This window comes from Colius striatus, chromosome 2, assembly GCF_028858725.1.
Source record: "Colius striatus isolate bColStr4 chromosome 2, bColStr4.1.hap1, whole genome shotgun sequence".
Taxonomy (NCBI): Eukaryota; Metazoa; Chordata; class Aves; order Coliiformes; family Coliidae; genus Colius; species Colius striatus.
Window position 1 is genome coordinate 8,590,499 of NC_084760.1, and position 22,768 is coordinate 8,613,266.

General features: G+C 48.5%; 2 protein-coding genes across 7 annotated transcripts in view; one reads left to right on the forward strand and one right to left on the reverse strand.

The window, feature by feature from the left end:
- Positions 1–519: 519 nt before the first annotated feature.
- Positions 520–3,085, forward strand: LYRM2 (LYR motif containing 2). The gene is made up of 3 exons (XM_061989578.1): positions 520–629; positions 957–1,097; positions 2,704–3,085. The coding sequence occupies exons 1-3, from the start codon at positions 585–587 to the stop codon at positions 2,782–2,784; spliced, it is 267 nt and encodes an 88-aa protein (XP_061845562.1). The 5' UTR covers positions 520–584; the 3' UTR covers positions 2,785–3,085.
- Positions 3,086–4,511: 1,426 nt separating this feature from the next.
- Positions 4,512–22,768, reverse strand: part of ANKRD6 (ankyrin repeat domain 6) — a 109,315-nt gene continuing 91,058 nt past the window's right edge. For 3 of the 6 annotated variants that reach the window (XM_061989572.1, XM_061989571.1, XM_061989573.1), the window contains 11 exons: positions 20,189–20,287; positions 19,150–19,248; positions 17,838–17,936; positions 17,543–17,620; positions 16,642–16,746; positions 15,722–15,856; positions 15,192–15,368; positions 13,505–13,657; positions 12,845–12,958; positions 9,710–10,052; positions 4,512–8,058 (listed from right to left, as the gene is read on the reverse strand). In XM_061989572.1, coding sequence (XP_061845556.1) covers positions 7,490–8,058; positions 9,710–10,052; positions 12,845–12,958; positions 13,505–13,657; positions 15,192–15,368; positions 15,722–15,856; positions 16,642–16,746; positions 17,543–17,620; positions 17,838–17,936; positions 19,150–19,248; positions 20,189–20,287 — 1,971 coding nt within the window. In that variant the 3' untranslated portion in view covers positions 4,512–7,489. The remainder of the gene's footprint in view (positions 8,059–9,709; positions 10,053–12,844; positions 12,959–13,504; positions 13,658–15,191; positions 15,369–15,721; positions 15,857–16,641; positions 16,747–17,542; positions 17,621–17,837; positions 17,937–19,149; positions 19,249–20,188; positions 20,288–22,768) is intronic. The other 3 variants (XM_061989574.1, XM_061989576.1, XM_061989577.1) reach the window with 3 other exon arrangements.

Here is a 22,768-nt window from a genome sequence, read left to right on the forward strand (position 1 = left end):
CCTGGCTGAGTTCCTGTGTGACCTACTCCAGCTGGCCCTGCTCTGGCAGGGGGGTTGCACTGGATGATCTTTAAGGGTCCCTTCCAGCCCTTGAGATTCTGTGACTGTGTGACATATCTCTTAAACTACCTGTGCCTTGCCCTGTTAGCAGCACTCGCACATCTGGGAAACAAATGCACAAGGTGTATATAGCGTCCTTTTAATTTCTGCCATGCCTTCCGCGTTTCATGTCACTGTTTTAAGTGGATCCTACTGTTTGATGTGTTTTTCCTTTACCTCCATCGACCGTCAACTCCCCGCCCCTCCACCCCCGTCCTGTAACAGCAGCTCGCGTCGTTACTCGGGGCTGGGCTGCAGGTCTGCGCCGCAGCACCGCCCGTTCCGCACCGCCTGAGGCGGGTCCGGGGGCAGGTTGAAGCAGGCGCCGCTCGCTCGCAGCAGCCGGGCGGCCCCGGCCTCTGCCCGCCCTCGCTCTGGGGTGTCTCCCGCGCCCCGCCATGGCGGCCGGGACGGGCGCGGCCTCCGGCGCAGGCGCACGCAGTGGCCGCGGGTCGGGCTCGGCGGAGCGGTGGCGGCTGCGCGTCATGGCCGCCGGCCGCCTCCCGCCCGGCGCGCTCAGCCTGAGGCAGGTAGGAGCGGCGGCTCGGGCCTCCTCTGGCGCTCCCGGCTGTGGGGCCGGCGGGATCCCCAGCCCGGGGGAGGGCAGCGGGAGCTGTGCGGGGCGGCCGGAGCTGGGCAGGCCCTGGCCCGTGTGGTGCTGCAGGGCGTGTGTGTGCAGCCGCGCTCGGTGTGCTCATTCCCTCACGGGCGAGATCAGGTTCTTGGGCCAGGATCTTAGGGAACGCTGCAGCTTTTCGGAGAGGGGGTGGGGGGAACTGAGAGCAGAGCAGAAGCTGCTGAGGGTTGGTCGCGGCCGCATCCCGGGACGGCAGGCACAGGCCCCTCTCCGCTTGCAGTTCCTGCGGCGGCAGCAGGTTCTGCAGTTGTACAGGAACATCCTGCGGGCCATTCGCCACGTCCCTGCCGAAGCTGATCGCCGCTATCTAAAGGACTGGGCCAGGGAGGAATTCCGGAGAAATAAGGATGCTACAGAAGAGGTGAGGCTCGAGAGCGGCGAGTACAATGCCCTCAGCTTTGGCGCCTGGCTTTGTTTCGTGGGTGGCACTTTAGACCCGTGAGAAGTCTCCTGTTACTGTTTTATCTTGAGGAGTGCTTGGATGAAGAAAGAATTCATCATCTCTTAATATGTATCCCTGTGTTGGCACTAGTAGTGTTTGACTTCAAGACAGAATTGTGAATGAAAAAGCCAGGAACCCTACAAGTCCTGTATACTCAAACCACATCAGAAAAACTGACGTGACTCACATCACAGAATCACAGAATCTGAAGGCTTGGAAAGGACTGTGAAAGCCCATCCAGTCCAACCCCCCTGCCAGAGCAGGAGCACCTCGAGGAGGTCACACGGGAATGTTTGAATGTCTCCAGAGAAGGAGACTCCACAACTCATCTGAGCAGCAGTTTTTCCATGTGTTTCTTTGGAACCTCTTCTGTTCCAGCTTGTGCCTGTTTCCCCTTGTCCTATCATTGGCCATCACTGAGAACAGCCTGGTTCCATCCTCCTTGACACCCACCCTTTATGTATTTGTAAACATGAATGAGATATAACTAACATAACTAAAACACTCATTAACAAACTCATAACTAACAAACTCCAGCACAGGGCCATCAAGATGATCAGGGGACTGGAACATCTTTCATACGAGGAAAGGCTGCGGGAACTGGGGCTGTTTAGTCTGGAGGAGACTGAGGGGGGATCTCATTAACATTTATAAATATCTAAAAGGTGGGTGTCAGGAGGTTGGGGCAGCACTTTTTTCTATTGTAGGTAGCAACAGGACAGGGGGTAATTGCATGAAGCTGCAACACAAAAAGTTCCACTTAAATATGTTTCAGTGTGATGTGAGGGAGCCCTGGCACAGGCTGCCCAGGGAGGGTGTGGAGGCTCCTTCCTTGGAGGTCTTCAAGACCCACCTGGTCATGTTCCTGTGTGACCTGATCTAGGTGAACCTGCTTCTGCAGGGGGTTGGACCAGATAATCTCTAAAGGTCCCTACCATTCTGTGATTCTGTGATTAGTGGCCAAGCTTTCTTTAGCTTGTTTTCTCACCTTTAAACTGTATTCCAGCTGAACACAATCAAATTGGATGGTTGTGGATATGAATCGAGTATGACATTTAGAAGCTCGTACACTTCCCATATGTCTCTTCTGCTGTCTAGTTCGTACCTTTTTCTAGCCAGTGCTCAAGGAATTGGTGGCTGAGTTACGCAGACAAAGAATTATGGTGCTTACTTGGATAAAAATAACAGAGAAGCATCCACTTGCTGTGTAAAACATGTGCCTGTGTGTCACTGTCACTGCTTACTTGTCCAGCTGCTACACACAGAGGGGTAAAGAAAACATCGTTACCACTTTGAACCCAGTTCAAAACTTGAGTTTTAAAGCAAAGCCATACCCAGCCCATGACCACAGCATTAAAGAATTAAGAGAAATGTCATTGATCTGGTTTTTAACGCTCTTGGTGAGTATGGCATTACTTCACACAAGGAGGCCCATGGGAATAGTGCTGGTAGGAAGTGTTTGTGTTTCAGCGTGGTGAAATCCACGCACTGGTGTAAAACCAGCAGCTTCCACGTTGTTTTACAGGATGCCATCAGGATGATGATTACTCAAGGCAACATGCAACTTCAGGAACTTCAGAGAACGCTTAAACTGGCCAAATCCTGACCTTAGTTTTGTTGAGAGCTGGACTTTTCATCTGCTGTGAAGAAGCACGGTGTTTCTTTCCAGAGTGTGGTTGTAACAGCGGCCTTTGCTGACACCCTGGTAATGTTTAAAGATAGAATCTACCACAGTGGGGTTTTCTTGTTTTCCCTCTTGGTTTGGTTACCCTTCTGTGTGGGGGTTGAGTGACTGGGAAGATCTGAATGGATGATGTAGCATGTGCTGCAGGAAAAGCAGTGCTGAGAATTAAAACAGTCCTGCAGTGTTGTGCTGAGGAAATGGAAAATAAATCCAAGAGAGATTCTTTTTTGTCTGTTTTCTAATGTGGCAGGCCTTAAGTGGTCACAGCCAGAGTGCTTACAGCTTTTCCTGAACTGTTGCAAGGATGTTTTACCAGGATTTAGGATAAATAAAGTAAATGGTCCCAAACTAAATAAACATGATAAAATGTTAAGGAAATGTTGTGTATGTAGATGTTGCTTTTCAGTTATAGATGAATAAAACTTAAAGGGGGACGTCTCTGTATCTGAAAATGAGGGATTTTTAGCCCTAGAAAACAAAGTAGTTACCAAGTTAACAGGAAATACTTGCAAGTTACTATTGAAAAGTCAGTATCAAATAGAATTACAGGTTGAAAATACAGACTGCAACGGTTGTGGTCTGGTTTCCAAACGTCCCACCACTCTGTTAGCTGGCAGCTGTTCCTCCAGTGAATTGCAGTGTGTCCTTTCTTTTTCCTCTCACCTGAGTTAAAAATTCCAAGATGAGTCAGAGTTTTTTTTAAGACCTCCAAGGAAGGAGCCTCCACACCCTCCCTGGGCAGCCTGTGCCAGGGCTCCCTCACCTCACAGTGACAGTTTTTTCTTACGTTTCAATGGAACTGTTTGTGTTCCAGCTTCATCCCCTTACCCCTTGTCCTGTTGCTAGACACCATTGAAAAAAGTGATGTCCCAACCTCCTGACACCCACCCTTTAGATATTTATAAATGTTAATAAGATCACCCCTCAGTCTCCTCTTCTCCAGACTAAACAGCCCCAGTTCCCGCAGCCTTTCCTCATCAGGAAGATGCTCCAGTCCCCTGATCATCTTGCTGGCCCTGTGCTGGACTCCCTCCACCAGGTATGAATCATAGTATGAATCACAGATTCTCAAGGGTTGGAAGGGACATGTATGTCTAAATCTTTTGTCAAGAATCTATCTCTTGTTAACATTTCCTGGTGGAATACACTGCCAAAACATTAGTGCATTACAGACTGATCTTTCACATCGCCAGAAAATGCTGTTTAGAGACAGCTTTGTTTAGTCAATGTTTCTAATCAGTTTTAGTTTGTTCTTGCGTGTTGCCTTCCCTTTCCCTTCAGCCAGAGGTTTGATTTCACCTCCTGCCTCGTGGCTCTGCTTTGCATTCTGTCTGCACCACTCCTTGGGCTCCAGTTGGAACGTTTCCAGGTTGTGGCCGCGTTAACCCCAGAACGGGTCCTGCCAGGCCGTGCCCTGAGCAGCTGTTGGGTGCCTGGGTGCTGCTGCCCAGCCTCTCCACTGCTCTGTGGGCTGGGCAAGAGGAAATTGCCTCGAGGAGTCCAAGTATGGTCTGCTAGGGTAAGTAAATTTCCTCCCAAGTGTGCTCTGCAGAGAAAGGTGGGTGATACAGGTATTTTTGTAAAGAAAAAGTCCTTAAACTCTGGTAGTGGGGAAGGAGAGAGGGCTACAATGGCAAACAGAAAGGCAGTAGCAGGAAATGCCTCCCTTTATTTTACAGAAGACTTGTTAGCTTCAGAAAACCTCTCACCCCAGAACTCTGCAGCCAAGTTACTGTCTTAAAACACCTGCTGTGCTGGCTCCCTGTGAAGCAGAGGGGCTGGAGCCACAGCCTTTGCCTTCCCCTTAGGGCAGGGCTGGAGCGGGTCTGGGTGAGCACCTCCTGCAAGCACTTCAGCCCACTTCAGTCCCTGTAGAAACCTCCCCAGCCTCCCATGGTTTATAGCCACAAACACAAAACATTTAGAAGTTGAAGTCATTTTTCAGCTCCCCCCTTTCTCTGTCAAGGGAGTTGTGTCTGTCTGGTTTTGTCTGGCTAGAGAACATCCCACCACAGCCCTCTAGAGCAACGAAGACTTCAGAGCAACACTTACTTTAATTGCTTCGCAAAACACTTCACCAAGGTGATAACAAAACTTCAATAGCATGCCTCTGCATTCCTACAGTAGCTTAAACAAAGCTGTAAATGCATGGGAGTGTCTATATTTGACTACAGAAGTCAGAGCAATCAAACTAGTATGTCCATAACTGCAGGTACACTTCTCTCAGTAGTGCATTAATAGGGACTTGGAAAAATACTGTCATACAATACAGTTCCCTTTGCTTTATACATCTGCCAAGAAGACAAAAGCTTAACTACTAGTTGGTCAGTGGTGTCTTCAATACTGTAAAGTACTTTGTATTGATTTTAGAGCTTCTCTGGACACAAAAAACCCTCTTCTTTCCCCTTGGTGTAACAGTACTGTCCTGTGTTTGAATTTGAACAGTTGGTCTGTTGTGATCTGTGAAGTAAACACTTGTCTAGCACAGTCTGCTGGAGCCTTCTCAGAGGTTTGAGGTGGAAAACCTAAAGGGGCACTGTGGTGGTTTTGCCTGGGCCAGGTTTTTGGTAGTGGGGAGCTACAGGGGTGGCTTCTTTAAACAAAGAGCTGCCAGAAGCTTCCCCTGTAGCTGACAGGCCTAATGCCAGTTAGTTCTAAGATGGATCCACAGCTGACCCAGGCCTGGCCAGTTAGTGACAGAGGTAACACCTCTGTGATTAACGTATTGGAGAAGGGGAAGAAGTTGCTGGGCAGTTGCTAAACTGCAGCAGCAACAGGGAGGGAGAATGTGAGAACACCAAGGTCAGTGGAGAAGGAGGGGGAGGAGGGAGCTTAGGCCCTGGAAGAAAGACTCCCCTGTGCCCTGTGGTGAGGACCATGGTGAGGCAGCTGTGTCCCTGCAGCCCATGGAGGCCATGAAGGAGCACAGACCCACTCACAGCCTGTGGCAGGCCCCAGGCTGGAGCAGTTCATGAGGAGCTGCAGCCCATGGGAAGGAGCCACGCTGGAGAAGTTGGTGAGGGACTGTCTCCCATGAGAGGGACCCCACAGTGTAGCAGTGGGAAGTGTGAGGAGGCCTCACCCTGAGAAGCAGCAGCAGCAAAGTCCATCTGTAATGAACTGACCACAACCCCCATCCCCTGCGCTGCTGGGGGAAAGGAAAGGGAGTCCTGGGAAGAGGGAGGGGTGGGGGGAGGTGTTTTAAGATTTGGTTTTATTTCTCATCTCTCTGTTCTGATGGTTCATTAACAAATCAAACCATTTCTCCCCACGCTGAGTCTGTTTTGCACATGCCACTAATTGCTGAGTGATCTCCCTGTCCCTGACTCACAAACCTCTCACTGTCTTTCTCTCTCTTCTGTCCAGTTTAGGAGGGGAAGTGACAGAATGACTTGTGGGCACCTGGCACCCAGCCAGGGCTAAACCACCACAGGCACACACAGGTGCAAGGAGTTACCCTGCCCCTAGTTTATTGGGAGTGTGTGCCAGCCTGGACACTATGGGTCAGTGTAAGTTTGGATTTTATAACAAAACACGTCCCTAAAAACTCTAAAATGTTGTTGAGTTCTGTTTCATGGGACCGTTGGGGAAACCAGTGATGAAACCTGCAGCTTCCTTAGGGCCCAGCCTCTCTTGTTAGAAATACAAGGGGTAAAAGCAGAGAGGAATTATTGGGAGGAGCAAAGGAAAAGAGTCTGGACGAGGTGTCTAGGCAGAAACCCTGACTCTGCAGAAAAAGAAGCATTTGAGTACAGGGAACCAAGCTTTCACTTCTTCAGCTACAGGGCTTTTTCAAGCTGCTTCAGTAGCAAAGAATTAATCCTCTGAAGGATAAGAGATTTATATAATGATGATACCTAACAAGTAGTGAATGGTTGTGGTAAAATACTGTCATCCATGCCCTAAACAAACCCTCTCAGTCAAATTACTGGAGTACAGCCCGGCCTCAGCAACTGCAGAGCCACGAGGAACTCAGCAACCAGGACACCAGGAAAAGAAAGACAAACCAAATTTAGCATTTGTTACAAATGATGTAAAACCAAAAGAGAAGCCAAGTGCCAAGAGAAGCCTCTCTACCAAAAATGGGCTGCCTGATCTTTGCTTCTCACTCCCTGAACCATGTCTGTCCCCTAGCTGGGCTGGTAACTGGAGCTGGTTCTGCAGCTTCTTTCCACTAACGAGAGGGAGGCTGTGGGAGGATCTACAATGGTATCCATAGCCCTTCAGCACTAAGGGATTCCTGGCAAAAGCTCTCAGACATCCTGGATTCATTTCAGTATTGGTATCACCACTTGTAGCATACAGTGGAACCCTCTGGCCAAACGTGACCTGTTTTGGTTTCTAATGCAGTTTGTTCTCAAGCAGCACCTGGAGAGTGAGAGTGCAATATTGAATGGGCTCTTGGGAATAACAAAGGAAGGATCTGATCTGCAGCATCTCATTGTCACCAGTACAGCCTTGCATATGAATTAATTCTCCTCACTTCTGGAGTTTCCCAAGTTGTTTGTGCTCCTGAAGAAGAGCACATTGCTTGGAAGGAACAGGCACTACGACTCTCTCTAGCAATAATCCATACAGCAGGTTCCAAAATGAGTCCCACTGCTTGTCTTTACCTGCTCAGTAGATGCTAGCTCTCTTTCTGCACCTTAGTCCTTAATTTGCTGAGCTCCTCTTCTAAGCTTTTAATATGTTCCTTGAGGGCAGCTTTGTCTTGCTGTGCTTTCTGATTAGCCTGGCACCGGGCTTCTTCGATCTTCCGCTCGTACCACTTCTCCATCTGCGTGGAAACTGCCTCAAAGAAGTACTGTGTGATCTCCAGGGCCTGGGAGGTGTCTCTGAGCACAGGGGCTGGTGCCTGTCCCGTGGGCAGGGCCTGGGGCTGCTCCTGGCTCGGATGTGCCCCAGCCTGGGGCAGAGCTTTGTGCCTCGACTGGGCCCCGCTTTTGCTCCACTTCTTTGTCTGAGTTCCTTTGTCGATGAAGTAGCCACCCTGGGCTTCAGTCTTTGCAGCTTCAGTCAAAGGCTGCAAAGCAGTTTGAACCTTCACATGTCTTAACTTGGAGCCCAGGTCAGAGGAGGGCAGCTCCTGCTGGAACCTGTGGAAGGTGCTGGCACCAACTGCTTTGTCCTTTGGCCTGACATCTTGAGCGGGGGCAGATGAGACTGGTCCACCAATGATCAACTGTTGCTCTGCACCTACAGAATAAAATACATCTGTCTTTAAAAAAGCTCTGGGCACTTATTTCAGCATTCAGAAATCCTCCCTGGTTGATGAGCAATGCCCTTCCTCGTGGACCATGCCATGTGCACACCGAAGAGGTTGATGAGTTTAACACATGGGATCATAGAATCATTTCAGTTGGAAAAGACCTTTGAGATGATCAAGTCCAACCACTAACCTCACACAGCTGAGCCCATCACTAAACCATGTCCGTCAGCACCCCATCTATGCATCTTAAATACAGCCAGAGATGTATCCATCACATCCCTGGGCAGCGTGTGCCAGTGTTTATCAACTCTCTTGGTGGAAAAGTTCTTCCTAATGTCCAATCTAAACCTCTCCTGGAACAACTTGAGCCCATTTCCTTGTGTCCTATCATTTGTTACTGGAGAGAAGAGACTGACCCCCACCTCACTATCACTACAGCCTTCTTTCAGGTAGTTGTAGAGAGCGATCATGTCTCCTCTCAGCCTCCTTTTCTCCAGGCTCCCTCAGCCACTCCTCATCACACTTGTTCTCCAGACCCTTCAGCAGCTCTGTTGCCCATCTCTAGCCATGCTCCAACACCTCAATGTCCTTTTTGTAGTGATGGGCCCAAAACTGAAGCACATCTCACAGTCAAGTGCTCCCCTAAAGAGCCATCACAGGAGCAAAGCAGGCTCAGGTGGGGAGGCACTGCACATGAGCCCATGGGCTGACACCGAGTGAGGGGCTTCACCTCAGGGACTTGTAACAAAGAGCAGGCCACATTCCCCAAGTACTTTACATCTGCTGATATTTATGAACACCACGCTCCTACAAGAATTGAAGCCCCACTCATTTTGCAAAGGTAACACATTATGATGCTTCTGCACCATTCAGTGCAGTACAGCTCATGCTGCCACAAGATCTCCTGTGTAGTCTTCTGTGGGGTATCCCCGCCCATGTCTCTTCACTTTGCATACAGCTGGGGGTTTTACAGGCTTTTACAGAAGCCCAGAGCTTTGATAGTGCTCTCCTTGGCCGTGAAGACCTGGGCATCCTGCCTGTCTGGGTTTTTTGCCCTCAAAAGCTTCCCTGGCCGAGCACAGAGAGGCGGTTTGAACCATATCTTTAGGTGGCCTTGAGCCCTGAATGGGCATGAACCTTCTCAGCTGGTTTTGTTCTTGTCAAATGAGCTAATAACTGAACAGACTTTGGTTCAAGAAAAGAGGAAAAACCAAGAGGTTTATTCTGTATCCTTGCAGTTTAAATATTAACAAGGGAAACGGTACTTTAGGTTCCCATCCTTGTCCCTCACATCTGAAAAGCACTGAGTTGACTTGGGATGATCTGCAACACATCCTGACAGACATTGGGGTGGGAGTGATTCTGCCTGGGAAGCTGAAGAAATGTCAGAAAACAAGAGTTATTCAGAGAATCAAAGGGCTTGGCCTCAAAGACACTGACACAGAAGCATCACAAAGCCACTAGAATTTCACTCTGCTGTGTGGAATATTCCCAGTGGCTGCCTCAAAGTGTATCAATCCTAAGACATTAGGCATATGGCTAGGGGAAAGCACACAGCCAGAATTAGCCTCTGTGGTATCAATACAAGTATCTCCCAGTTAATTAGCTTGCCTTTTAATGACTATGACACCCAAGTACCTGACAAGGTTGTAGCCGACGCACCGTCTTGTTGAATGCAGAAGCGTGTCCCAAAGCTCTGCTCTGGCACGTGGGCTCTGCTCCTTCCCCCATCTTCTGAGAGGCTGTTTGGGAGGGTGATATAGGATTGCTGGTGGGAGCCCTCTGACTGCAGCACAGGCTGGTTGGCTTTAAGGTCCTTGGCACTGTGGGGATTGTTCTCTGTATCCAGGGTCTCAGTGAGAGACTCACAAGTGGACAAAGTTGACTTTGGTCTCGATGACCTGGAATCTCCAGAAAGCTTGAGCTCCAGATTCTGAATCTTCAACAGGCACCAAGTCTTCAGCTCTTCAACCAAGGAAATCTATGAGAAAGACACACTGACTTAGAATCATAGAATGGTAGGGGTTAGAAGGGACCTTTAGAGATCATCTAGTCCAACCCCCCTGCAGAAGCAGGGTCACCTACATCAGGTCACGTAGGAACATGTCCAGGAGGGTCTTGAAGACCTCCAAGGAAGGAGCCTCCACAACCCCTTTGGGCAGCCTCTGCCAGGGCTCCCTCATCTCAACAGTGAAATAGTTTTTTCTTATATTTAAGTGGAACTTTTTGTGTTCAGCTTCATCCCATTACCCCTTGTCCTGTTGCTAGCTACTATAGAAAAAAGTGCTGCCCCAACCTCCTGACACCCACCCTTTAGATATTTATAAATATTAATAAGATCTCCCTTCAGTCTCCTCTTCTCCAGACTAAACAGCCCCAGTTCACACAGCCTTTCCTCATAAGGAAGATGTTCCAGTCCCCATCTTGGTGGCCCTGTGCTGGCCTCTCTCCAGCAGTTCCCTGTCCCTCTTGAGCTGAGGGGCCCAGAACTGGACACAATTAGATGGTCTCGTGGTTCCTGGGCTGCTGAGGATGTGTGGCAGGGACACATTGAAGCAAGTCAGCTACTGTGGGTCCAGACTCCTTATATAGATATGCCACTGGCAATATTTCAAGGGCTGCAAAGCAGAGGAGATGAAGAACTATGTGTTAGCCAATGACAGGCCAAGTTACCACCTCAGATTTGAACGTTCTGCTTCAAATATAACCATAAATCCTCTGAACAAGGCTGGCTTGTTCCATCAGACAGCTGATGATACCTGCTGAGTGCAAGGAACATCACATGTGCTCAAAACTGTCATTTTCTTTTAAGAGCAAAATTCAAATTAGACACTTCTGGGGCACAGCTTCGCACTGTTTCTAACCTCTGCTCCTCTGTTCTGGCAGTGGTAAAGGTAAGTCCCACACTAGATGATAAATGACTAACAGCCTGCAAATTACAAAGGTGCTTAATTAATAAGTGTTGGCTGCAGAGGTTATTTGCCAGTAACCCTTCACAATATGAGCAGCTCTTTAGCCTTCTCATTCATGTGACATCATGAATTTAGGTCAGGTCCTCCTCTGCCTATGGACATAAGGCCATGCATTTAACCCAGTAGTTTCCATCAGACCCATTAGAAGAGGAACAGCTGATGGTGCCTGATGGCAATTTCAGTCCACCTGACATGTCCCAGAATCTCAGAATCTCAAGGGCTGGAAGGGACCTTGAAAGCTCCTCCAGTCCAAACCCCCTGCCAGAGCAGGATCACCTGAGTAGGTCACACAGGAACTCATCCAGGTGGGTTGGAATGTCTCCAGAGAAGGAGACTCCAGAACCCATCTGGGCAGCCCCTTCCAGTGCTCCCTCACCTCAACAGGGTAAAAATAGTTCCTTACATTTCTTTGGCACCTCTTATGTTCCACCATGTAACTCTGGTCCCTCATTTTTTACATGGAGATTACACGGAGATGGAGCACAAGCCTGGACCTTCAGAAGCCAATGTAATGCTTATGGCTTTCACTATGAAATGGAAAGCTGCCTCAGTTTGATAGGCACTTTGAAGAAATGTGTTTTGCAGCTGTTGGACCCAAGTGCCTTGATCAGTAGCTTATGCTGGGATTACCACAGCTGACAGGCTTTTCATATGGATTTGGAACCATCTATACAGAAAGTCATTGAGTTGTACAAAGTGTATTTCACCATTCTTAGAAGAACACAGAAAATGAGGAAATTGAGTTTTAAATTTACCCCTGTGAGGGGAGAAACACAAATTTCTTCACGTGTTTTAACAGTTTGTGCAGAAGCTTAGAAGAGCATGAGCTGGATCTGTACATGAACAGTTGCTACTCTTGTGATGCTGGTTAAACAAGCACACAAAAAGAACTTGTCTATTGGCAGTGACATGGACATGGCCAAAGTCAGAGGGAAGAGCTACAGCCTTGTCATACGTGGGGGAAAAAGATGAGACAGAGAAGGGGAAGATTCCCAAGGCACACAACCAAATGGATGGGAAGTAAAAGGAACACCACAGGTCTTTGCCTTTGTCACTATCTGCAGATGTTCCTGTAGACATCCTGTAATGAAGCAAAAGCTGAGAGCACAACTGTTAAAAATTTAGTGGTAGGAATGTTTGTGGAGTGCAAGGCTAGAAAAGAAGATCATAGAATCATAGAATAGTAGGGTTGGAAGGGACCTTTAGAGATCATCTGGTCCAACCCCTCTGCTAAAGCAGGTTCAGCTATATCAGGGCACTCAGAAATGTGTCCAGGTGGGTTCTGAAAGCCTCCAGAGAAGAAGCCTCCACACCCTCCCTGGGCAGCCTGTGCCAGGGCTCCCTCACCTCACACTGACATAGATCTTCCTCATGTTTCAATAGAACTGTTTGTGTTCCAGCTTCATCCCATTACCCCTTGTCCTGTCACCGGATACAACAGAAAAAAGTGCTGCCCCAACCTCCTGACACCCACCCTTTAGATATTTGTATTAATGAGATCCCCCCCTCAGTCTTCTCCAGACTGAGCAGCCCCAGGTCCCGCAGCCTTTCCTCATCAGGAAGATGTTCCAGTGCCCTGATCATCTTGGTGGCCCTGTGCTGACCTCTCTCCAGCACTTCCCTGTCCCTCTCATTTGGTTTAGAGATTAAAGAGGTGGATAGGAATGAATCCATCCTTCGAAGCGCTTTTTGCCTGTTCCAACAGATGAGACAAACCTCCAACATTGTGCCTGGCAGCTGGAAGAAAAGCCCTTGAGCTGACCCAGCTGAGGTGGCGGGGAGCAGGCGCTGGGAGCCCTACCTGCCGCGTGTCGCCCTCGTGCCTCTGCTGCTGGGCGTGCTGCTGCAGGCGCTGGAGGCACTCTGTTCTCTCTGCGCACAGCCGCTCGCACATCAGCTTGTCCAAAACACGGAGCTGTGCCAAACAAAGCAGCCACCACGATTCAGCTGAGATGGTGGGAGTTAACAACCAAAGCGAACCCCCCCTCTGTGAACCCTGTCAGTCAAAGCACACTCTGTGGTTGGGTGTTTGCTTCAGGGAATGCTGCCACTCAGGTGCAGCCCGCAGGAAGGTTCCCTCCCCAAACCATCCATGGATAACCATCTCCAATCTCTGGGCAGGCAGTGTTCAGTGAGAGGTGTTTTTACACCTACAACCAGCTGTAGCACTGCTTTCTGGCTTCAGCTTTCCCTCCTCAGGGTCTCACAGAGTTTAGATTTATTGTCTAAAGAAGCACCAGGAGCCACTTAACACATTAAATGTGTTTTTCTCAAGACCCTGGGCTGCAACATTAGATCCCTGTGGAATGTCACAGCTCCCTGGGCTTCAGTATCAGCTTTCAGGGTCATATTTACAACAGAGGAAGCAATAAACCAATCGTGACAATGAAGATATTCATTCAGCTTGGGATGTGTTTCTAATAACCATGGGGGCAAGCAGACCTCCGGGTCACATTCTTACTTGATGTTGAGTTTTGGTTTCCATCTGGCCCAGCTTAACATTCATCTTATCTTGTACTGTCCCAAACTCAGCTTTTATCTCTTCCACCGTTGCCTCCAGCTGATTCTCCAGTTTATTTATCAGGGGCTCACAGCGACATCCATTTATCGGCGCCTGAAAGGAGTAAATGCATTTACTTGTTACCTCCTGATGTCCTCTTAGTGCACTTGGCAACATTGCCACTGCTTCCTTAAGTCAGGCTTGAGCTCTTGTACTCCCTTCATCTAGCAACACCTTGCAGTAGCTCAGCAAAAAGGCTGTTGGTTGGAAAAGCACAGGCTTGAAGAAGATTGATCTGCTTTATAGGGACACAACCTAGAGAGCAGTGCTGGTTTTGCTGGGGCTGCAGGCAGCAGTAAGCTCAGACCTTTGCAGTGTCTACAAGGTCATTTGCTGACTGTATTCATGCTTTTAATAAAAGAGCCTGTTAAATACTTTGTAACAAAATAACTAAAGCATCAGTCTCTAAATTGGAAGAAATGCACATGAGCTGGTAACTCCAGGCCTAGTTGTGAGACAATTTCTGTACAGCTTCTGCCTCCAGTAAAATGAGAATCCCCAAGGACATGTTGCAACAAACAGAACCGAAACTGAACACATGGAGCATACTCAAGCTCTTGGTTTATGTGGTAAGCTTCAGCAGTCACAGGTTGCTCTCATTTAATTTCCTTGGAAAAGCTCTTTGCAATTCCTGGAGGAGACTTTATTATTTCAGAGTGTATCAGGACAAAGTTCCAGTGGCATTTCCAATCACTTTCCAGGCCTTATCTCCAAAAAGGAAATACTCTGTAGTATCTTCAACACACACAAAACCAGCTCACTGTTTAGCAGGATTGAAGCCAAATTGCAGCAGAAGCCCAGCCAAGGAAAACAAATCCCCAGTGGTGACTTCACAAAATCTTAAGGGCTGGAAGGGACCTTGAAAGCTCATCCAGTGCAACCCCCCTGCCAGAGCAGGACACCTAGAGTAGGTCACACAGGAATTCGTTCAGCTGGGTTTGAATGTTTCCAGAGAAGGAGACTCCACACCCCATCTGGGCAGCCCCTTCCAGTGCTTCCTCACCTGAAGAGGGAAGAAAATCTTCCTTGTGTTTCTTTGGAACCTCTTGTTCCAACTTGCACCTATTGTCCTATCATTGGCCATCACTGAGAACAGCCTGGCTCCATCCTCCTGACACACACCCTTTATGTATTTGTAAACATTAATGATGTCACCCCTCAGTGTCCTTCAAGCTGAAGAGCCCCAGCTCCCTCAGTCTTTCATCAGAAGGAGATGTTCCACTCCATCATCTTTGTGGTCCTGCACTGAACTCTCTCCAGCAGCTCCCTGTACTTCTTGAACTGAGGGGCCCAGAACTGGACACAATATTCCAGACATGGTCTCACCAGGGCCCAGTAGAGGAGGAGCAGAACCTCTCTCCACCTACTGCCCACAGCCCTTCTAACACACGCCAGGATGCCATTGGCCTGCTTGGCCAAGAGGGCACATTGAGTTGGCTCATGGTCACCCTGCTGCCCATCAGGACCTCCAGGTCCCTTTCCCTTGGGAGGGTCCTTACCCCTAGGAGTGTGTTTAGGTAACAGTGACCCAGGCCAGAGCTCTGTTCCCTCCCCTCCTCTCCCCTCAGGGTGTGCAGAGGCCGCTCACCTGCATCACCTTCCCGTCCTTCCCTCGGTAGAGCGTGTAGAGTTGGTAGGCTCGGACCTCGTGGGGAGGGGGTGGGGAGGAGCAGTGGTGTTTACTTCTGCGCTTGGGCACGTTCTGCTGGGGTTGAGGGACTGTCTGCTGATCAGCTGGGGAGATGGGGTCCGAGAGGGCCGAAACCTGCAGCAAATGCACACAATTCTTTCTCTGTTTATGAGCCCCCCATTAAACTGTGCCTGGTGGGGACAGGACAAATCCATTGTGACGGCAAAACCATGACTAAAGCACAGCTGCAGTGGTTGGGCTCAACCTTGGTGTCTGTTGGCACAATCACCACATTTCTGTACAAATCTGCTTCGTGTGACCCTCTATAGCAGAATTTCTCCACCAAGAATCAGTTCTGCCTGAAGGCTGCCTCAGCCCCATGAGCATGGCAAGGCTGCTGCCCTGACTCACCCACATGCCAGAGGGACACCCCTACTGCTGCCCAATGACTCTCCCTTCTCTCCCTGCTGCTTTAAATCTACTGATACCTTTTCCTTTGGCTTTTTCTTTTTGCTCTTCTTCCCTTTGGGATCTGGTGAAGTTGACTGGGGCTCATCCTTCAGGTCACTCCTCCTCTGCTGGTCACTGCTCGGTGTGTCCTCAGCAGCTGAGACACTGCCCTGCTTGAGGCAAAGGCAGGGGGTTCAGAGCAGAAAGAGATGGGGAAGAGGTGCTTTTTCTTCAGTTTCCTAGTTTTAAGCTGCTTTGCACACAGGAGTGGGCAAGTCCTTAGCAGCAAAGCATGACAGACTGCCTCAGATGGCCACTGTGGTCATGCACAAGCAATGACTCCAAACAGATTTAATCACAGAATGGTAGGGGTTGGAAGGGACCTTTAGAGATCATCTAGTCCAAATGCCCTGCAGAAGCAGGTTCACCTAGATCAGGTCACATAGGAACAGGACCAGGTGGGTCTTGAAAACGTCCTGAGAAGGAGCCTCCACACCCTCCCTGGGCAGCCTGTGCCAGGGCTCCCTCACCTCAACACTGAAAGAGTTTTTCCTTGTGTTTAAGTGGAACTTTTTGTGTTCCAGCTTCTTTCCATTGCCCCTTGTTCTATCACTGGACACTACAGAAAAAAAAGTGCCACCCCATCCTCCTGACACCCACCCTTTAAGTACCCGTAAGTATTAATGAGATGTCCCCTCAGTCTCCTCCAGACTAAACAGCCCCAGTTCCCACAGCCTTTCCTCATCAGGAAGATGCTCCAGTCCCCTGATCATCTTGGTGGCCCTGTGCTGGACTCTCTCCAGCAGTTCTCTGTCCCTCTTGAGCTGAGGAGCCCAGAACTGGACACAGGACTCCAGATGGGGCCTCACCAGGGCAGAGGAAAGGGGGAGCAGAACCTGAAGGGTTGTATTTCCACTCCCCCCTTGCAGCAGATGCAGCTGGTGATGCTGGGCTGTACCTTGCTCTGTACCACCTCGTCCCGTGGTACTGACTGAGCTCGCCTTTCCTCCTTCAGTCTCTCTCTCTTCTTCCTCAGGCTTCTTCCGCGGTTAAAGCGCGACACCTGAGGGCAGACCACACTGTCACTCAGTGATGTCACGCTCTGTCCTACCACAGAAGCCATGGCTTAGGGCAGACCTTTCCCACCTTTATCTATCAGGCAATGGGTAAAACAGAGCTCACTGCCCAACGGGTGTAATGTGGGTGTTGATAGGCATGAAAAGACACCACCACTCCAGTTGAGTCTATCCAGGCCCTTTGCTGTCCCTGGAGGGGTAGGCACCTCCTCCTGTGTCCTCAGGATGGTTGCCCAGCCCAGCTTTGCCCAGCCCTTCTCATACAGAGGTGATGAGGAGGAGCCAGGCAGGGATCATGCCTGGTCTCAAACCAGAATACAGAGCTCTCCCACGTGCCTTCTGGCCCACTGCAGCATTTCACACATAGCAGCAGAGTAAAAATGGGACATTTCGTCCTCATTTCAAAGCTTCTTCCAGTGCAAGCAACCATCTTGGGGATGGGACATGCCTAAAGCCAACAGCAGAGTGACACAACCCAGGAGCTTTTGGGTACAGGGCAGCTCTCTAACCCCTGAGCCACCATAGGGAACAAGTGTCTCTGGCTGCTCCATCCTCTGCCAGTCGGGATGGCAGGATCTCTGACAGCCCTTAATGCCGAGGCTTTATCTGCACATCTTGCTGGGCTCTGGGGACTGAAAGGCTCCATGTCAATAGTCCTGAGGCCAGCAGAAACATAGGCAGCTTTCACAGCAGAAGATTAAGGACCAGCAGATGTGGCCTCTCAAGGTTAACTGGCCTCAGCTCCATGAGCCTGTGTCTGCTGGGGAGAGATCTATAACGTACCTGTGATGCTTTAGTGAGGAGCAGCGCAACCTCAGGGTTATTGTGCTGTCTGGCAACCTCTAGAGGGGTCTGACCTGCCTGAGAGGGAAAAGAAAATGGCATTTCCTTCAAAACACAAGCTACTGGAAATGTGGAATTTCTCCACCTAAGGTTAGTACACGCTCTGTGCACAAAGTGCTTTCATTTACTCAGATGTAATTCAGCTCTTAACATCCAATTATTTTCTCCCACTATGGAGAGTGTTGAGTTGTCAGCACTAATGTAAAACACCACACAAACTCCACTTGCTGCTTACATTGTTGACAACGGACGCGTCAGCCCCTGCCTCCAGCAACAGCTTAACAACCTTCCTGTGATTCAGAGCAGCGGCTACATGGAGGGCAGTATCCCCTGCCTGCAAGTCAGAGAACAGAAAACAGCCATGAAACACAAGCCTTTGGGTCTCACCACCTTTCTAAAAGATGCTCAGAGGTCAAAAGACCTACTGGTGCAAAAACATTCATGAATGAAATCATTGTCTGTGCAAGTACTTTGGGCAGCAATGGGGAATGAAGGAAAGGGGGTGTCTCTCTGGGCCAGGTTCACACCAGTTAATATTCAGTTGTTCATTTTGCAAGTTAAAAAACTCATTTCCAAATGAAATGACATACTAAATGGAAACCCATTTGGTTTGCTGTAGTGTCTCATATCTAAGACACAAAGTTCAAAGTACAGATCAGAAAACATCTTTATGATCCTCAAGTCCACGTGGAAAATTTCCCAGGGACACGAGATGACATGGTTCAGCATCACATCATCTGTTTATTCAGCTGATTTAACACATTTGAGTGTTAAATCCATTTCCTTCTACCATCCAATTAGGCTGTGCTGTAGGTACAGCAATCAGTTACTTCTCTATAAAGCAACCATGGAGGATTAATCCCAGGTTAGACTCATCATTATTTTGAATTTAAAGCATAATTTTTTGTTACTTTTCTGTCCTTTAATTGTTCCTACTGCAAAATACAGCAAAGTATTGCAGAGGAATTTGCACTTTTGTTGCAACTGAGAGTCGTGGAATCACAGAATGGTAGGGGTTGGAAGGGACCTTTAGAGGTCATCCAGTCCAACCCCCCTGCAGAAGCAGGGTCACCTAGATCAGGTCACACAGGAACATGTCCAGGCAGGTTTTGAAAACTCCAGAGAAGGAGCCTCCACACCCTCCCAAGGCAGATGTTGAGTGAGTTTTGCTTCAGAATGTCTCTATAAAGGCCATAGGATCATGGCCAAGTAATCCTAGTTACAGAGAAGAATGTCTCACTCTGCACAGAGCAAGTAAGGTCCCAGTGTCAACTCCTAACCCAATGCTACTACCTCCTGTCCCAACTCCCTTTCAACACCAACACATGATTGCAGAACCTCATAAACAGGCAAAGCTTTAGAGAAATGATGCAAATGCAATGGCAAAATAATAAACCACCTGCAGGCCACTACTTAAAGGCTATTCCTAAAAGCTCAGGCATTTGGTGGTACAGCAAAACACAGAGTGACGTGGGATTCCCTGTGCAGGGATCCACCTTCCCAATGACTAGCCGTATGCAGAGTCACAATGAGGTTAATGCACTGACCTGGTTCTTTTCATGGACAGAACAGAAAGCACTGAGCAGCACCCTAACGATGGGCAAGTGATTATAACGAGCAGCCACATGCAGACAGGTATCTCCTGCCTGCAAACAGAAACAAAGCACTGAGCATGTAATCACAGTAAGAAAGCTTGAGCTTGTTATGGTGTTCAGAGATGAGATAATCCTATCAAACCAAAAAGAGTAGTAAGCTATGCCACACATCTCCACTGAACAGCAATGCTGTCTTCTCTGGTACAAAATCTACTGTCGTGGGTGAGGAGGTTTAGCAGGAGCTGGGGTCAGGCAAGGTGGGGGTTCGAACTCTTGAGCCACCAACAGGAAACAGTGGAACTGTAAAATGCTGCCTTACTGCCCTACAGATTACATTCTGACATTAAATCTTTAATTATGTAGAACAAGATTGGCCCCAGAACCGATTCCTGTGGAACCCCACTGGCCACAGGCCTCCAACTCGATTCTGTGCCACTGATCACCCCCCTCTGGGCTCTGTCATTCAGCCAGCTCTCCATCCACCTCACTGTCCACTCATCCAAGCCACACTGCCTGAGCTTTCTGATGAGGATGTTATGGGAGACAGTGTCAAAAGCCTTGCTGAAGTCAAGGTGTATGTTACATGTCTCAGTCAGGGCAGGTCTGAAGGCTCTCACTGCTCTGGTATAAGAGTGCTTTAAGTTTTCCTGAGAGAGGAGTCCTTTTGCAGGATTGCATGACAGTGTATGGGTCAGGCCATCAAGACCTCAAAAAGCAGCAAAGGACCAGCTGCATCAGCCTGTGCAACAGCAAAACTCCCTTTGGCCCCTTCCCTCCCTGCTCAGGAGATGGGTACAAGAAGTGCATTACTCAGTCCTATCAAAAGCATTCCCACACACGATATATACAATGGTTTGTCAGTGGGGTTTTTTTTCAACAGTATTTCTAAAAAGTCACAGCTTCAAGCATTTCTGAGTATTTCTTCAAGTTAAAGCAACACAGCTAAAAAAAGAGGCACACAAAAAACAAACAGCTTCTTTTCACAACTCACATTATTTTTGAGGTCCGCTCGAGATCCTCCGAGTAGCAAAACACGAGTACTCTGGGAATGGCTGTTCTGGCAAGCCAGGTGCAGAGGTGTGTTACCTGCCTTAGAGAAACACAGGGAAATAGAAAAGCCCTATTTAGAAAATGGACAGAAGCATCAACAAAATAAAACCTCAACTGGTCTTCCCACAAGAAGATCCACTCAGGGGTGGGAAACTATCGCTGTTATCTCCCCAAAGATATGAGCTGAAGGAACTTGGAGACTGAAAGAACCTCTTCACCCTGGAAATGATTTATCTGGGACATAGGCAAGGCAGACATTGGACAGTCTAATGAGATCTGCATTGCTCAGGTCTGCTTGTAGAAAGCAAAGACTCCAGAAACTGTCTCATTCTGCCCTGGTGAGGCCTCATCTGGAGTCCTGTGTCCAGTTCTGGGCTCCTCAGCTCAAGAGCGACAGGGAACTGCTGGAGAGAGTCCAGCACAGGGCCACCAAGATGATCAGGGGACTGGAGTATCTTCCTTATGAGGAAAGGCTGCAGCAGCTGGGGCTGTTTAGTCTGGAGAAGACTGAGGGGGGATCTCATGAATATTTACAAATACCTAAAGGGTGGGTGTCAGGAGGCTGGGACATCCCTTTTTTCTATAGGAGATAGTAACAGGACAAGGGGTGATGGGATGAAGCTGGAACACAAAAACTTCCACTCAAACATAAGAAAAAACTATGTCACTGTGAGGTGAGGGAGCCCTGGCACAGGCTGCCCAGAGGGGTTGTGGAGTCTCCTTCCTTGGAGGTCTTCAAGACCCATCTGTTCACGTTCCTATGTGACCTGATCTAGGTGAACCTGCTTCTGCAGGGGAATTGGACTAGATGATCTCTAAAGGTCCCTTCCAACTCCTACCATTCTGTGATTCTGTGTGAGGCACAAAGATTGCTGTTCCCTTACAACTGTAACAGAAACCAGCTCCAAGTCTGGCTGGGGCTGCAGTTGCCCTCACAGGGCAGGACATGCATTTTTGGCTATTGGGAAGCTTCAATGTTCAGAAAGCATGGCAGTCTCCAACCAAGATGAGAAAGGGGAAAAAAGAGCCACCCAAACTGCAGAGAATCAAATGCTAAAGTTCCTAAAAGAAGCAAACATGCAGATTTTATGGGAAAAAATCAAACAAGGGTTTGCTTGTGTGCTGTTTTTCTAACACTGAGAAGGATTTTATTGGTCTAAGCTTTTTCTGGTAGCATTTGGACTTTTTGGCTCTTAGGAGCTCAAAACAAAATTAGCTCAGGTAAAAAGGTTTCCTGTGCTTACAAAGCTGTCTTTCACCTTGGTTATGTCCTTTAATTTGTCTCCTGTGCTCTCAAGATGCAGATCAAAGCTGCAGCTGAATTACAAAAGGCCAACTCTTAGATATGGTCTTAGGTCTTCAGTTCCATGTTACAGACTATTTCAGGACTGAATGTAGTCTCTAAGCTGTGGCAGACATGAACATTTTCTTTCTCAGCTAAATTGCATTTAAGTGTCTTTTTTTTTCCCCCCTCCTATCTCTGAAAAGCTTTTGCAACATCTTTATCATTTGCTGTTTGGAAGGTTGGCCCTTGTGGGAAAGCAAAGAGGTCCTGTGCAGTTTGTGATGGGCAAGAACCTTGTTGCTGGGGTGAAGGCTCACAGAGCAGGCCCATCTGCCTCATCTCCCATGGGGTGATAAATCACTTCTGTGTGAGAGAGAGTGAATACAAGTTGTACTGACCTGGGGGTCTTTACTAGTCAATTGAATCTTCATTGAAATTGGAAGACTGATGGAGGTCCTAAAAGGAAGGCTACAACTGATCTCATGTGATGACCTACCACAGTGGAAGAGGTTTTATTAAGCCAGCTTGACTGACAATAAACTGCATCCCTAGGGTGACTGCTGTGCAGGACAATCCATATGGTTTACCCACGTCTCCTTCCTCAAATGCCTGTCACAGAATGCCTGCCAAGGGCTAGAAGGGGCCTCAAAAGATCATCCAGTGCAACCCCCTGCCAGAGCAGGACCACCTAGAGTAGGTCACACAGGAACTAGTCCAGGTGGGTTTGAATGTCTCCAGAGAAGGAGACTCCACAGCTCATCTGGGCAGCACCTGCCAGTGCTCCCTCACCTCAACAGGGAAGAAATTCTGACTTGAAAATCTCATGTGTCCTGCCTGGCCTCTGCATTTCACTTAATATAGAACCTGTCTTCAATTGCATTGCTCTTTATATATCATGCTCAAGGTGCTGTGCTGTGAAAAATCCAGATGTACAAGCATTCCCCAAGCAGTCCCAGGAGATAACAACCAGGAGTTACAGAAAATACTGAGACAAATCCCTCTCGTCTGCCGCTGCTTAAATCTAACAGCCCATATCTGTCCCATCCAGCCAACATCACACAATGCCCAGGTGTAAGTCATCAGCCCATAGGGTCCTCTTGCACATGGCACTCAGCACTGGCTGCCACAAAAGCTGTCAGAAAGGTTATGTCTTGTTGTCAGTAACAAAAAGCTGAGAGAACACAGAAACCATTTTGGGATTAAGTTGACTTAAGCTTTTCATTTTTCCTTGAAATC

What these genes read in the sequence shown, in the direction of transcription:
- LYRM2 (XM_061989578.1), top strand. Translation starts at nt 585, where the DNA reads ATGGCCGCCGGCCGCCTCCCGCCCGGCGCGCTCAGCCTGAGGCAG. An exon ending in GCGCGCTCAGCCTGAGGCAG is followed by an intron (nt 630 to 956) that starts GTAGGAGCGGCG and finishes CTCCGCTTGCAG; the next exon opens with TTCCTGCGGCGGCAGCAGGT. An exon ending in ATAAGGATGCTACAGAAGAG is followed by an intron (nt 1,098 to 2,703) that starts GTGAGGCTCGAG and finishes GTTGTTTTACAG; the next exon opens with GATGCCATCAGGATGATGAT.